Source organism: Plodia interpunctella, chromosome 5, assembly GCF_027563975.2.
Source record: "Plodia interpunctella isolate USDA-ARS_2022_Savannah chromosome 5, ilPloInte3.2, whole genome shotgun sequence".
Lineage (NCBI taxonomy): Eukaryota > Metazoa > Arthropoda > Insecta > Lepidoptera > Pyralidae > Plodia > Plodia interpunctella.
In genome coordinates, this window is record NC_071298.1 from 5,570,181 (window position 1) to 5,582,806 (window position 12,626).

The window sequence follows — 12,626 nt, forward strand, 5'->3', positions numbered from 1 at the left end:
TCTTGTTTCAAATGTTCAAAGCGCAATAGGGTGAATTTCACGAGCGTTTTGAACGCTGCCGTGGGCTGTCATTAGTGTTTATTATTACACAGTAGTCAATGTAATTATCCTATTTTATAAATAAGTAATGGTATGTGGTGTAATATATACTGGTAGGTGTTATACAAGAACTTATTTCGATGGAGATGAATGTTCTTGATATCAGTAATGTAGCCATACCCCTTAGTGGTATTATTAAATCATAGCAACACCACTTTTTAAGATTTTTTTCTCTTTTACACGACTGCATAAAAAGGTGTATTGTGTTTTTGTGTATAAGTAAAGATGAACCTAAATCGTTTTTATCCTTCAATTATCCTCCTTCTTATCTAAGATTTTATCTAGTATCTTCCATTTTATTGTTATTTCCAGTAAGAATTAGTACATCTAAATAATAATAAAAAACAATTTGTTGTAAATATGTTTACTTAGCGAACTAGTAACTGGGAACTACATTTTAGTACTGCATTGACTCACGCAAAAAAAAATTTAAATGCATGATACCGGATTAATAGTGATTTCTTATCCTCTGATTTTCCTTTAAACGCCGAAGGTTATTACGAGCACTCTGAAAGTTAGGCTCAACTTTAAGAGCAGCTTTATACATTTTTTCAGCTTTTTTGAATTTTCGCCATCGGTGATATAACACACCTGAAAAAGATTAACAAGTCATCAAGTAAGTGCTACTGTTTCATGATTAGCTATCTCTATGGGAGATGCATTGTTACTCAATACACAGAATAACCATAGAATTTTGGGCAAGACAAATACTATTATTTGGCTTAATGTGGGCCCCCTATTAAGCATTATCGCGAGTCCAAAGAACACAAACACAATACGAGCACAATACACCCAGAAGCGCAGACAAATATTTACCCGCACTGGGAATCGAACCCAAGATCTTCAGCTAGCGAACGAGCGTGGCGATCACTACGCCACGGAGGAACGTCTAAAAGAAGTTGTAAATTAATGGCGACTATAGACGTACCTAAATTAGAATAATGTAAAGCTTGTACTTCTTTGCCCCACAATTCGATTGCTTTCAAGAAATGGCTTTCAGCTTGTTCAAACAGTTCTAATTTTCCGTAGATGTTACCAACAGCAAAATTTATTTGAGGTGATGTGGGTAGTTGCGATAATGCTATTGGTATAACATTCAATGCTGTTTCAAGTCTATCTGAAAAACAAAAAGAATGGCATATCTTGGTTTCTATTGCCATTAATGAATCTGGCTATTATATATTTTGTATGAACCTCTACTGTCCCACTGCTGGGCAAAGTTCTCCTCTATTGCCTTCTAAACCCCTCTATTAGTATTATTATTAAAGCCGTCGTCTGAGCTGTTCTCGAATGCCCTCAGATTTGTCGCTCCACATCTCCACATCCATCGTCTGTGGTCCTCCTCCTTTCAGCCACCGTGTAGACGCCACTTGGTGGCGACAAAAGCCCACCAGTCGCGGTGCATTGGGTACACTTGACCCGCCCAGTCCCATTTCAGCTTAGCAACAGTTTTTTTTTTCAGTTTGGCTATTAATGAGATATAATTTACCATTATTATCCAAGAAGGCAAGTAAATTGGTCCAGGCAAGAATATGTGTGGGGTCTAAATTGACTGCATGTTGCCAACATTTCATTGCTTCTTCTGTTCTATTTAACTCCAGGTACTGTAAAAATAATAAAACAATATTTATAAAATAATAACTATATCAAGAAAATTGTCTCATACAAAGAGATGCTGTTATAAAATAATAACTATATCAAGAAAATTGTCTCATACAAAGAGATGCTGTTTTGAAGCGTTTAAATATATTTGCAAAAAATTTTTTATGCGCCATCTACTTTAGAAAGCGCCATTGTATTCAATGGCGCTTTCTTGTCAGACTTTTTAGGTCGGAAATCCCGTACTTTCAGGATAAAAGTACCCTATGTGTAATCAAAGATATCAGCTACCTCAATAGCAAATTTAATAAAAATTGGCCTAGCCGTTTTAGCGTGAAGAAGTTACAAACATACAAATCTTTCCCCTTTATTAGTTGAAAGTGGAATGAAAATTTTAATTTTATTCTCTAAATAGATTCACCTCTACATACTAGTATCCTCTACTTACTAGTACTGGTACCAAACCACCTCTCTACTAGTACCAAATTCCATTAAAATCGGTCCAATTTAGATGAAGGGATCAATGATAAAAATGGACCTATGGAAATGACCTATGGAATTGACATTGTAACAAATGAAGCAATAAACCTACCAAATTTCCCATATTATAGTGACAGTCTGGATAAATTTTCCTATAAGTTAGTGCTGTCTTGTAGGCAGTTTCTGATTCATTAAATTTATCTACTGCAGCCAAAACAATTCCCAGATTCATCCATGCTGCAGGGAAGTCTTTCCTATAATGACAATAAAAATATTTTTTGTATTTTTTTCAATGTTTGCGACCAAGAAACAAAAAAAAACAGCAGGGTAAAAGGTAAACAAAATATAAAATATTTTTCATAAATTTATTGCACTGTTTTATGCAATAAATTTATGAAAAATTAGGTACCTACCAAAAGCTTATCCTAGGGGGCCTGCATATTTGTTATGCTGGATTGCTACACTGGAGGTTTGATCCCCGATCAGGTCAAAATGGATAATCATATTTTTCAGATTGATATGGGTCTTAGATATGTATTGTATATGTTATAAAAACAAATCTTAAACAAGTCTTAATCTGTGTGATTTGTCCATATATGTATATTTATTATTTATATCCAGATTTTGAAAAATACACACATTAACAAGGCTGTTAAATTTTTTTATACTTACTTGATTGTTACAGCAGATCTTAAATAAAATTCTGCTTCATTAAAACTCTTTTTACTTTTAAGCAAATTACCCAAATTGTTCATTGCTTGATAATATTCTGGATATAATCTAAAAACAAAATATAGGATCAAATACGACTTTAAACACAGCTGCACCTGATTACGACATTATCATGATATACATTGTGTATTATATTAGAAATATTTATATTAATAGATCCAGATTTTAGTGAGCTCATTAACAAACTCTTCTCCTTATTAGTACAAAATATTTACCTTATAGCTTCCTTATATTCAGCAATGGCTAAGTTCGTCATATTTTTTGCATCTAATGCTTTGGCGACATTATAATGAACCTTGGCATTTAGTGGACAGACAGACACAGCACTCACAAACAACTGATACTCATTTCTCCAATCCAAGGATCTTTTTAAACACTTAAGTCCATAGAAAAATATTAATAAAGAGAATAAAAAAACTGCAGTCTGTAAAAAATCAAGACATTGTTGTACACTATTAGTAAATCCTTTGGTCCCAAAACTATATATTTACAAATTTACCTATCGAGGCACTATGACTTAATTACAAATAATATTTAATTTTCAAAATATATATGAGATATTATAGGTATTATTTTAAATGCAACATAATGTTTTGTAGACAGGCATAAGAAGAATTATATATTAGTAGTAATGGAACTTTGAGAATGTAAATCAAAATTTAAAAATTTGTGGATTCAAATGCTTTGCAACAAATAGGAAGTTATTCCATGGTTATTACCTTATACATATTTTTTCTTTTGAACAGTTTATTAAATCCAATGGCTACAAATAAACAGTAACCTGCTGAGGGGATGTAAAGGATCCTCTCAGCTATGACAAATCCCACTGGGTAAAATATATTGGAAGCTGGCAGGAACGGCAATGCTGTCAGAACCAATGCCACTAAAAGAAGGCTGAAATAAAATATACAACATCAATGTTTTTACTCTGCCATTTACATTTTTTGTGATAAAGTTAAATATTATAATAATTCATTACTATTCAAAAGGAGAATATGAAAAATACAAGTTAATTTTCGATTCTAGATTCTAAGTCTTTTAATTATATTATTGAAATAATAAACCATTCCTCATACTGCATACCTTTTTGGTAAATTCTTATTTTGGGTTTTAAAAACCGCTATAACAACCAACATTAGGAAAATATATGGGAATATTGAAAAGATTATCCGATAATCCAGTATAGTAGTGACTAGAGGCACACTTCCCATAGACCAATCATAACATAACCAGTGTGGCCAAATAAGTAGAAGTGCATTTAAAAAATATAAATAACTATATGTAAAAACCTGAAAAATAAAAATGAATAATTATAGGTAGATGATAGCAACTGATTCATTAACTAAAATTTAAATATGACTTACTCTTGTAAAAATGTCTTTTGAAAATGCAGCTGGATTGTCAGTTTGACTGAATGTTGGTTTAGAGGCTCCCATAATATTCCATCGTAAATATAAAAACAATACTATTGAAAATAATGTAACTAAGGCTCTTATAAGAAAATGATTGAACTTAAATTCATCTAACTTATTATGTTTATCTTTCAAATAAAGCTTAGTGACAATATCATAACAAAGACAAAATCCCTGAAAAACATAATATATTTTATCACAAGTTGTCATGTCATAAATATTAAATTTTTAAAGTATGAATTATAACACACTTACCAGCACTGTAATGCCATTTTCCTTAAGTAATAATGACATTCCAGCTAAGATCATTGCTATACCTAAGTTGAAATTTTTATGAGTATTCATAGTCATAGATTTATTGTAAAAAATAATCACTAAAAAGAATGTTGCACCTGCCAACAAATCAGCCCGCCCCACAATACCACATACTGCCTCAGTATGTATGGGATGGACTGCGAATAACAAAGATGTTATGTATGCCATATCTAAATCATCTCTCTTTTTCAGCAAAGGATTCAGGGTATTTATCATATCCTTGATTGCTAAATACACCAATACAGTGCATAATACATGGCATAAAAGATTAGTTGACTTGAAACCATAGGCAGATAAGGTTTTAAAATTTAAATAGTAGTTCAACCTGAAAATGAATTTTAAAAATATACTACATTCATATTATCGATTTATTGGAATTTATGAAAACAAACTGGGTATACCTGAAGGTAAGAATAGTCAATGGTCGGTAAGATTTATGACTTAAGTTGCTTCTAATATCAGAGCCCCAAAAGTCGTTGTAGAAACAATCAAGCCAGTTGTCGGATGTAACATCTTTATTATTTACCACTGCCTCAGAATCATCAAAAACAAAATCACCGCGGAGCGTAGATATATACGGTAAACAAGATAGACAAACGATGCTCACAATCTTAAGAAAATTCTTTCTTGACATATTGAAAAAATCTAATAAAACTAGTTTAAGTCATGCATAACTTTACTATTTATATTACACATTTTTTTTACATGATCAGATTTCTTAGTTTGTTTACCGAACCAAGAGATTGTAGCCAGCGGCCGCCACTGCTAGGTAGATACTTTTTTTATCTAACATTTGTTCTGTCAAGCAAGTGTCAATAGTGTCAACTTCGTTTATTGATTTGTTTATCCTTTTGTTTTTCGTCGTGGCATGCTGCATGCACATGATAGCCATATTATAAGGTACACATTGTACAAAAACCATCATCATCATTACGCCATCCATGGCCTACCTGTATCATTTTTTCGCCCGCCATTATGTTCAGTTCAAGGCTCACGGAGCAATAATAGACAGTCTGTGATACTAGGTACTTGGATCCATGGAATTAGTGAGTACTCCGTCTTGGATCTCCGTTTAAGAAATAAACGTTTGTCATTGTCATTTTTGTAAACTAGGTACCTATCTACCCTTCCAATGTACCTACCTAGCTAAGCTAGCATGGAATCAAGAATGAGAAAAAAACTATAGTAAAGACGGACGAGAAATTCTCTACTCAACAAACTAAAATAAAAAGCAAGCAATTTTCATTTCAAGGTTTTGTATCAGGCAGTCAGTCCAGTAGTATTCCAAGCATTTCGTTGTTTAGATTTCCAAATCGAAGACCACATAATGGACTACTCTCGTGAAATAGTCGCATTGCAGGGCGTGATGGTATCTGCCGACAACATGCATTCTTTTTCTAAATTATTAGCAAAAGGCGGTGAGTACAAAAATATAATTAAACCTAATTCGCTTATGTATTTAAATCTCTCTCATATGAGTGATTTCCCGATTGTTTCGCAGCAAAAAAGCAACGGACCCCAGGATCTTCTTGTTTACTTTATTTAAGACTGGCGGCCCGTCTCGGCTTCGCTCGGGTAAAACTATAAAGGGCGCTCCACAGTCACGCAAGAATCTCGCGAGAACGCATAAAACAAACACGAAAAGCGGAAATGTGAAACCGATTCACATACATGAACTCGGGTTCCCGTCTTGTTCTCTGATTTTTGTCGATTTTTTGGCGCGAGACAAAGGAACGAAGAACGCGAGAACAGAAGAGAATTTGTACTGAATCTACACTCGCGTGTTCCTCATTAGCGAGCGACGCGCCGATCGTTTAAATTGTGTACCTATGTAAATATGATTTGCATGAACGAATTAGAATTGAAATTCCTAGAATTTTTTCATGCAAAGCTGGTATTGTGGAATTCAAATTTAAAAGACTTACTTCTGTGTCCATCGACATCGAGTGTGAGAATCATATTGAGAATGTTGCGAGTGTGTATCCAAAGAAGTTCTCGCCAAGATTCTCACTGAGATTCTTGCAGAGACTCCAAGTGAGATTCTTGCAGAGACTCCAAGTGAGATTCTTGCAGAGACTCCAAGTGAGAATGAGAGTATGGAGCGCACATTTTAAAATATGTACATTAACCTTCAAGTCATTGACTTTTGTTTTTAGGCAATGAAGAAAAAGTTAAATACATTATCAACTCTATGCGGATCTATTTAGAAGAACAAAATTTCATTTCAAATAATGTATTAACAAATAGCACAAAAGACAAAGTTCGTAATTTAGCATTGTTTTTAATATTAAATGGAGATTATGAAGTGTTGCGGCAGATGGCAGATATTGATGAGATTGAAAGTTTACTTTGGATGCTACCAACAATTCCCAAATATTTAATGTGTGAAATATTTTGGAGTCTTCATTTTGATGAATTTGTTTATGAATCAATAGCATTTTGCAACCCTCAGTTAAGTCTGGAATTAGCATCTGCTTTTTTAGATAATATCAAGTATTACTCTCCAATGGAGTCTCTACACAAGTTGAAAATAATTGCTGAAGCAACATACAGAGCCATTTGTAGACTTCATTTCTATAAATTTGATAGTAAGACTTTATCAGACAAGGTATCAAAGAATTTTAGCAACTTAGAAAAATGTATGATATATTTCTGTGATCCTCCAAAAGCAGAGAAGTTGGATAATCTCAGTAAAGATAATTTATATAAGTACAAAGGTGACTGCTTGTATACTGTTCTTGAGTTAGTCGATAATTGCTTAGAATTATTCTCAGGGACACATGAGCTTTACCCTGAAAACGTTGGTGAGTTGTATACTTACACCCACTTGAAAGGAACACTTCTAAATGAGTTTAATTTCAACCCATGTGAGAGTCCCAACATGCTTATTACCGAATGCTTCAACAGAGTTCACACAGTCCTTTTAGACAAGTTTCAATATCTTGTAATGGATGTCAGTGTAGATATTTTTTGTGCCTGGAGTGAATTTATGGAGAATGGTAGAAGTATGCAACAAAAAATTGGGGAATGTTGTTACAAAGTACACAAGAAACTGTTGAGTGTGAACAGTGTGGCAGGGCATCCAGTGGTGGATATGCTGCAGCAGATATCCAGCAAACCTGTGGATGTGAACGAACTGGTGAATGCATCAGACACTACCACAATAATTGAAAAAATCAACAATAACAGTGGAGAAGATAAAGTAGCCTGGTTACAGGCTTTAATATACAAAGATGATTTATGTCAAAATAGAACTCTAATAGAATATCTGTCTGCAAATATTCATCTTTTAAATGAGGAACAGTCTATCAAACTCTTTAAAGTTGTCAAAAACTATCTGTCCAGCATACCAGAAAATAAATATAATCTTGAAATTTTAGCAGTAAATGCTTTCCAGCATTGTAGCAATGATGCAAAATATGAATTACTCAATGAACATTTTAGTGACAATGTGTTTGAAGATATGACAGAAACTGAGGAATTTCGCATTCTGCTAACTGAAACATTCAACAAAATCATCTCCTCAAGTGAATCTGATGTTTGCAGAATTCTGACATTATTTCTGCAAAATCCAAAAAAAGTCTACACTAAGATGTTTGATTTAGCATTGGAAAATACACACCAGACAAATATAATTGTAGATGCAATAAAACTTATAGAAAACTTTTCAAATCACTATTATAGCTCTGATATGGGACCTTGTCTAATTGTAGTAATGCAAAAGTCATTCGAAAATTTGGATACAGATAAAAAGAAAAATAATTTTGTATACTTAATCAGTGAACTAGAGAGTGAAAACTGTATCACTTCTGCAAAATTGCTCATGCTGATAGTGATGCCAAATTTACATAAAGCATTATTGAACAGAGATTTAGGAAGTCTATATGTATTAGTTAAGATACTCAAAGAGGCATATATACTGCCAGAACTTTTGCAGTACAGGGCTCCAGTGCTGGCCATGTTGGCTCAGGTACTTGATGTGACTCGCTGGAAAATTGATAGTTTTGCAGATTATGGTCCAGAAACATTACACCTTGCATTGCAGTTGCAAACATCTTTGATAAATACATACAGGACAACAATACCAGGTAATGTCATAGTATAATTCTTTGACAAATACTTTTATACATATTTTAAATTTTTTAATCAGCATAACCCTTTGGATATACAGAACAGACAAATATAAATATATATAAAATAACAGACTTTATACCGATTACAGATAAAGAAAGCAACTGGCTAAAGGCTAAAGTGAAAAACTTGCACTCTTTAAACATGTACTACTACAGGAAGCTATGGGACCTGCCGGGCAACAACTTTGCTGAAATAATCAGCGGCAAACATATAAACAGCAACATGGACACAGAACAATTAGCTACTTGGATATCACAGGTATTGTAGATATGGATAAATTCATTCAATTATGATCATCATTAATGCTACTAATATTATAAATGCGAAAGTTTGTGAGGATGTATATACATTTTTTTACTCTTTTACGAAAAATCTATTAGAAGGATTGTATTATATACATACAATACTTACTTTTTTGTTACTTAAAATTAAAATGTATATTATTATCTTGCTGTTACATGACTATAGTACATACAAAACACAATAAAATAAAATATTTAAATTAAAATAAATGCAATATTATGCAGACTAAAAGTTTGTCGGTCATAACATCTAAACACAAAGTTCGGAACATAAAAACCGTACCACGAAAGAGTTTCCGAGGCAAAATTAGGAACTATCAATAACAGCTATCTGTTGCCACATCGTTGCTTTCAGCGACAGTAGCGCCACGTCTGTGGGACTTCTATCGTGGAAACTTCCAAAGGCGCATAAGGAACTAGAGACTAAAATCTTTTGTTCTACGACTTTTGTCTAAACGTAATAAATACAAAAAAAAATCTTTTTTAGTTTCAATGTCGTTTCTATAAAACATTAACTCTATGTTCGATTCCGCTACATAACGCTACTGTACTGTCTCGTGTTGCTTGGCTATTACTTACATAGAATTACGATGTGTAAAATGGCAAATTATAATTATTTTTTTTATGAAAAAAAACTACTTATCACGAAAAGTCGTGGAATTTGTCATTTGGTTTTGCGTTTGATAGCAGTAACCCTGTATATATAAAAGCAAAAAACACTCATTCATCACGAAACTCGAAAACTACTGAGCCCACAAAGGTGAAATTTGGCAGGAAGGTAGATTGTTACTAGGAGACGTCCGCTAAGAAAGGATATTTCGAAATTCCATCCCTAAGGAGGTGAAATTAGGGTTTGCAAGTTTGTATGAAACATCGTCATTTTAGAAGTGAGACACATGAAATTTTTAATTAAAATTTGTAGTTAGGTAAAAAATAATAATGCATTAATAATAATTAAATTTTGAAAATTACTTGATGTAGGGGTGAAAATTTATGCGAAACTTTATTATTTCTGAAGAGAGGTCCATTAAATGTTCGGTTGTTCGGCACACGTTACGAGAAGCGGGAGTGAGACCCGTAGCGGGAAATGGGATGGGGCACGTTGCGGGAAAAAACATTTGCAGAAAACGGGACAAGTTTCGGAACAAGACACGTAGCGGAAATCTTAGCGGGAAACGAGGAATTGGACTAAAGATGACAAAAAATACGAATTTGAATCATAGTAATAAATAAATTTTACCAGTCTTAAAATACGCGATAAAAGAATAACTGAAATTTTACTTTGATTCCTTTTAAGAACTGAAATTAACCCGAAAGAAGTCGCGGGCATCAGTTAGTTAATAAATAAATGTAAAAGTTTGTATTCTAATAACCCAATTCTACTGGATGGATTTAATTGTTATTTGATACTTAGCTGAAATTTAACAAATATCTTTATTGTTTCAGATAATATGTTCAAGCACCCAAGATGAATGGTGTGACTTGTGGGATAGTTTTGCAGTTTTCCCTAACACGATAATTTTAAACATATTTCATGATGCGATGTCCCTACTAACGATTGCGGAAGGCGCAAATCGTACAGAAGGATCCTGGCCTTGTCTCCTCTACTGCTATACAAATTTTGTATATGCAATAAGGGTATGTGTATGCAACAATGTACAATCATACATTTTGACAAATTCTTATGTATTACAAAAAGAAGACGCGGCTGTCTTTCCGTCCTTCTGTATGAACTATAGGGTTCTTCCGGAAGGCTTAATATGTGGACATTGTGTACATTTTATTTAATTATATTTAATTATCTAGAAATAATGAAAATATAATTGTTACAGTACAAATTCTTCAAAGAGCCATTGAGAGATAATCAAGTGAATCCAGTCGTTGACAAAATTTCTGTAACAGCAAACCTTATAGAGGAAGACAATATAGAAGAGCTCGCCACAGCCTTCCTGCCGTTGTTTGCTTACATGGCTGAGAGGAGGAACGATTACAAGATGAATATTAGCCACTATTTGCGAAACAAATTAAGACACAAGAAGTTCGCTGACACCATCAAACAAGTATTTGAAAATGCGAACGGTGAAAATTAATGAAAATTAAAATCAGTTTTTCGTTTAACGTACCACTATTATGATTTAATTTGTACGTAAAGTACAATGGCAATCTTAAGTTTCACTGAACTAAATGACTTCTTCCACAAATTCATACTAAGTTATTTTATGGGATTAATGATGTATATGTATAATTGCTTTACCAAGTATTTAATATATTTTATGGCATAGCCAAATATACTTGCGTATGAACGTCGAATGTGAACGCGGGCGTTTCTTTAAGCAATAAAAGTAGATCTGTTGCTATAAGTGTATATAGTAATGTAGTTTTGTATTTTATAAAGTTTTCATTTACTACAATTACCTATTCGTTTGTTCAGATAATATGGCTCACTTTTGTTTTTGATCTCTAATAACTACACGATCTGCACAAGAGCAATGTGATATTCTTTTCTAGTTGCAAAAAAGACTGAAGCATTGTAAAAATAATCTTCTAATAAACAACCTTGATGCGAAAATTTGCTTTCGTTTTATTAATGTAAGATAGAATAGATATAATACTTAAATTTTTTAATATATAATTATAATATATAGATAAAATACTTAAATATCAACGTCTTACCTGTAGCGCCGCGTTTGTGGTCCGTCAGAAGTGGTTCCTATATTCGTCGGAGAAACAGATTGGCGAATCGTTGTATGATTTCATAGGAATTGACCATTTTTACGAGAGCGATTACGAAGTAGGCTCCTATTGAGAAATGATGGTTGATGTTGAAGGGGCGCCTTTCTAAATCTATGTAAAATATAATATCATTGCGCGCGGATGATATTTTATCTCTCCTCGACCTCGAATTAGTACATAGGTAAGTAATCCGACGAAGTACTTATCATGGGGTCGCCCAATTCAGAGACTAAAGAGCAATAGCAACGACATCTAGATTGTCAGTTTATTGGACAATTTCATGTTTGTTTGCTTTGTAAATATTCGCACCAAATATGTTTCTGTTCTGTAGTTGCGATGAACCTGATCCGGAACTCGATATGGATGAAGATTATTTCCCGAGTAGATATCAAATCTGGGGCATGATAAGTGCTATGATAGCAACTGTTGCATGCTGGATTTTTTATAGAATGGTAAGTTGGGCCTTAGGTATGTATGTATTATACAGTGGTGTAAAGTAACCGTAGGTACTGGTGGAAATAAGTTTGGGGAGGATGGGTGGAGAGGAAGACAGAAGAAAACATGGAAGGAGAATTAGGAGTTTTAAAAGTGACTGAAGGTATGACAGGAAATAGATGCGGAAGGAACACAAATTATGCGCCGATCCCATTTAAAATGGGACTTAGTAACAATAATGTATCAAATGGGGTTCAGGTGCCAGTAGTCTACCCTAGTTTAATCGAAACTTAAAATCTTTCAGGTCACAAAATCATATCGACAGCATCCAAGCAAATCACGTAACGCAATAACATCCAACCATAGAAGTCATACATAATTCTAT

The 12,626-nt window shown here is 33.4% G+C and overlaps 2 protein-coding genes across 5 annotated transcripts; one reads left to right on the top strand and one right to left on the bottom strand.

Moving 5' to 3' along the window:
• Positions 1 to 447: 447 nt before the first annotated feature.
• LOC128670009 (protein O-mannosyl-transferase TMTC4-like) lies at positions 448 to 11,891 on the bottom strand. 3 transcript variants are annotated; one of them, XR_010369896.1, is made up of 11 exons: positions 5,039 to 5,420; positions 4,578 to 4,962; positions 4,275 to 4,496; positions 3,994 to 4,199; positions 3,630 to 3,804; positions 3,126 to 3,334; positions 2,851 to 2,958; positions 2,291 to 2,432; positions 1,589 to 1,703; positions 1,028 to 1,212; positions 448 to 690 (listed from the first exon to the last, which is right to left on the bottom strand). XR_010369896.1 is itself a non-coding variant. In XM_053745327.2 (11 exons), exons 2-11 carry the CDS (start codon positions 4,851 to 4,853, stop codon positions 548 to 550), a joined length of 1,785 nt encoding a protein of 594 aa, XP_053601302.1. In that variant the 5' UTR covers positions 4,854 to 4,962; positions 11,747 to 11,891; the 3' UTR covers positions 448 to 547. The 3 variants fall into 3 exon arrangements, 2 of the variants coding, with proteins under 2 accessions (XP_053601302.1, XP_053601300.1); XM_053745327.2 differs by lacking the exon at positions 5,039 to 5,420 and adding an exon at positions 11,747 to 11,891 and having other exon boundaries at positions 1,028 to 1,216; XM_053745325.1 differs by having other exon boundaries at positions 1,028 to 1,216; positions 5,039 to 5,455.
• Positions 5,772 to 11,642, top strand: LOC128670008 (uncharacterized). 2 transcript variants are annotated; one of them, XM_053745324.2, is made up of 6 exons: positions 5,772 to 6,055; positions 6,139 to 6,212; positions 6,794 to 8,725; positions 8,860 to 9,029; positions 10,520 to 10,711; positions 10,906 to 11,642. In XM_053745324.2, exons 3-6 carry the CDS (start codon positions 6,829 to 6,831, stop codon positions 11,161 to 11,163), a joined length of 2,517 nt encoding a protein of 838 aa, XP_053601299.1. In that variant the 5' UTR covers positions 5,772 to 6,055; positions 6,139 to 6,212; positions 6,794 to 6,828; the 3' UTR covers positions 11,164 to 11,642. The 2 variants fall into 2 exon arrangements, with proteins under 2 accessions (XP_053601299.1, XP_053601298.1); XM_053745323.2 differs by lacking the exon at positions 6,139 to 6,212 and having other exon boundaries at positions 5,922 to 6,055.
• Positions 11,892 to 12,626: the final 735 nt, after the last annotated feature.

What these genes read in the sequence shown, in the direction of transcription:
- LOC128670008 (XM_053745323.2), top strand. Translation starts at nt 5,965, where the DNA reads ATGGACTACTCTCGTGAAATAGTCGCATTGCAGGGCGTGATGGTATCT. An exon ending in ATACAGGACAACAATACCAG is followed by an intron (nt 8,726 to 8,859) that starts GTAATGTCATAG and finishes TACCGATTACAG; the next exon opens with ATAAAGAAAGCAACTGGCTA. An exon ending in TAGCTACTTGGATATCACAG is followed by an intron (nt 9,030 to 10,519) that starts GTATTGTAGATA and finishes TTATTGTTTCAG; the next exon opens with ATAATATGTTCAAGCACCCA.
- LOC128670009 (XM_053745325.1), bottom strand. Translation starts at nt 5,271, where the DNA reads ATGTCAAGAAAGAATTTTCTTAAGATTGTGAGCATCGTTTGTCTATCT. An exon ending in CAAAAGACATTTTTACAAGA is followed by an intron (nt 4,200 to 4,274) that starts GTAAGTCATATT and finishes TTTATTTTTCAG; the next exon opens with GTTTTTACATATAGTTATTT. An exon ending in ACTATAATATGGGAAATTTG is followed by an intron (nt 1,704 to 2,290) that starts GTAGGTTTATTG and finishes TTATTTTTACAG; the next exon opens with TACCTGGAGTTAAATAGAAC.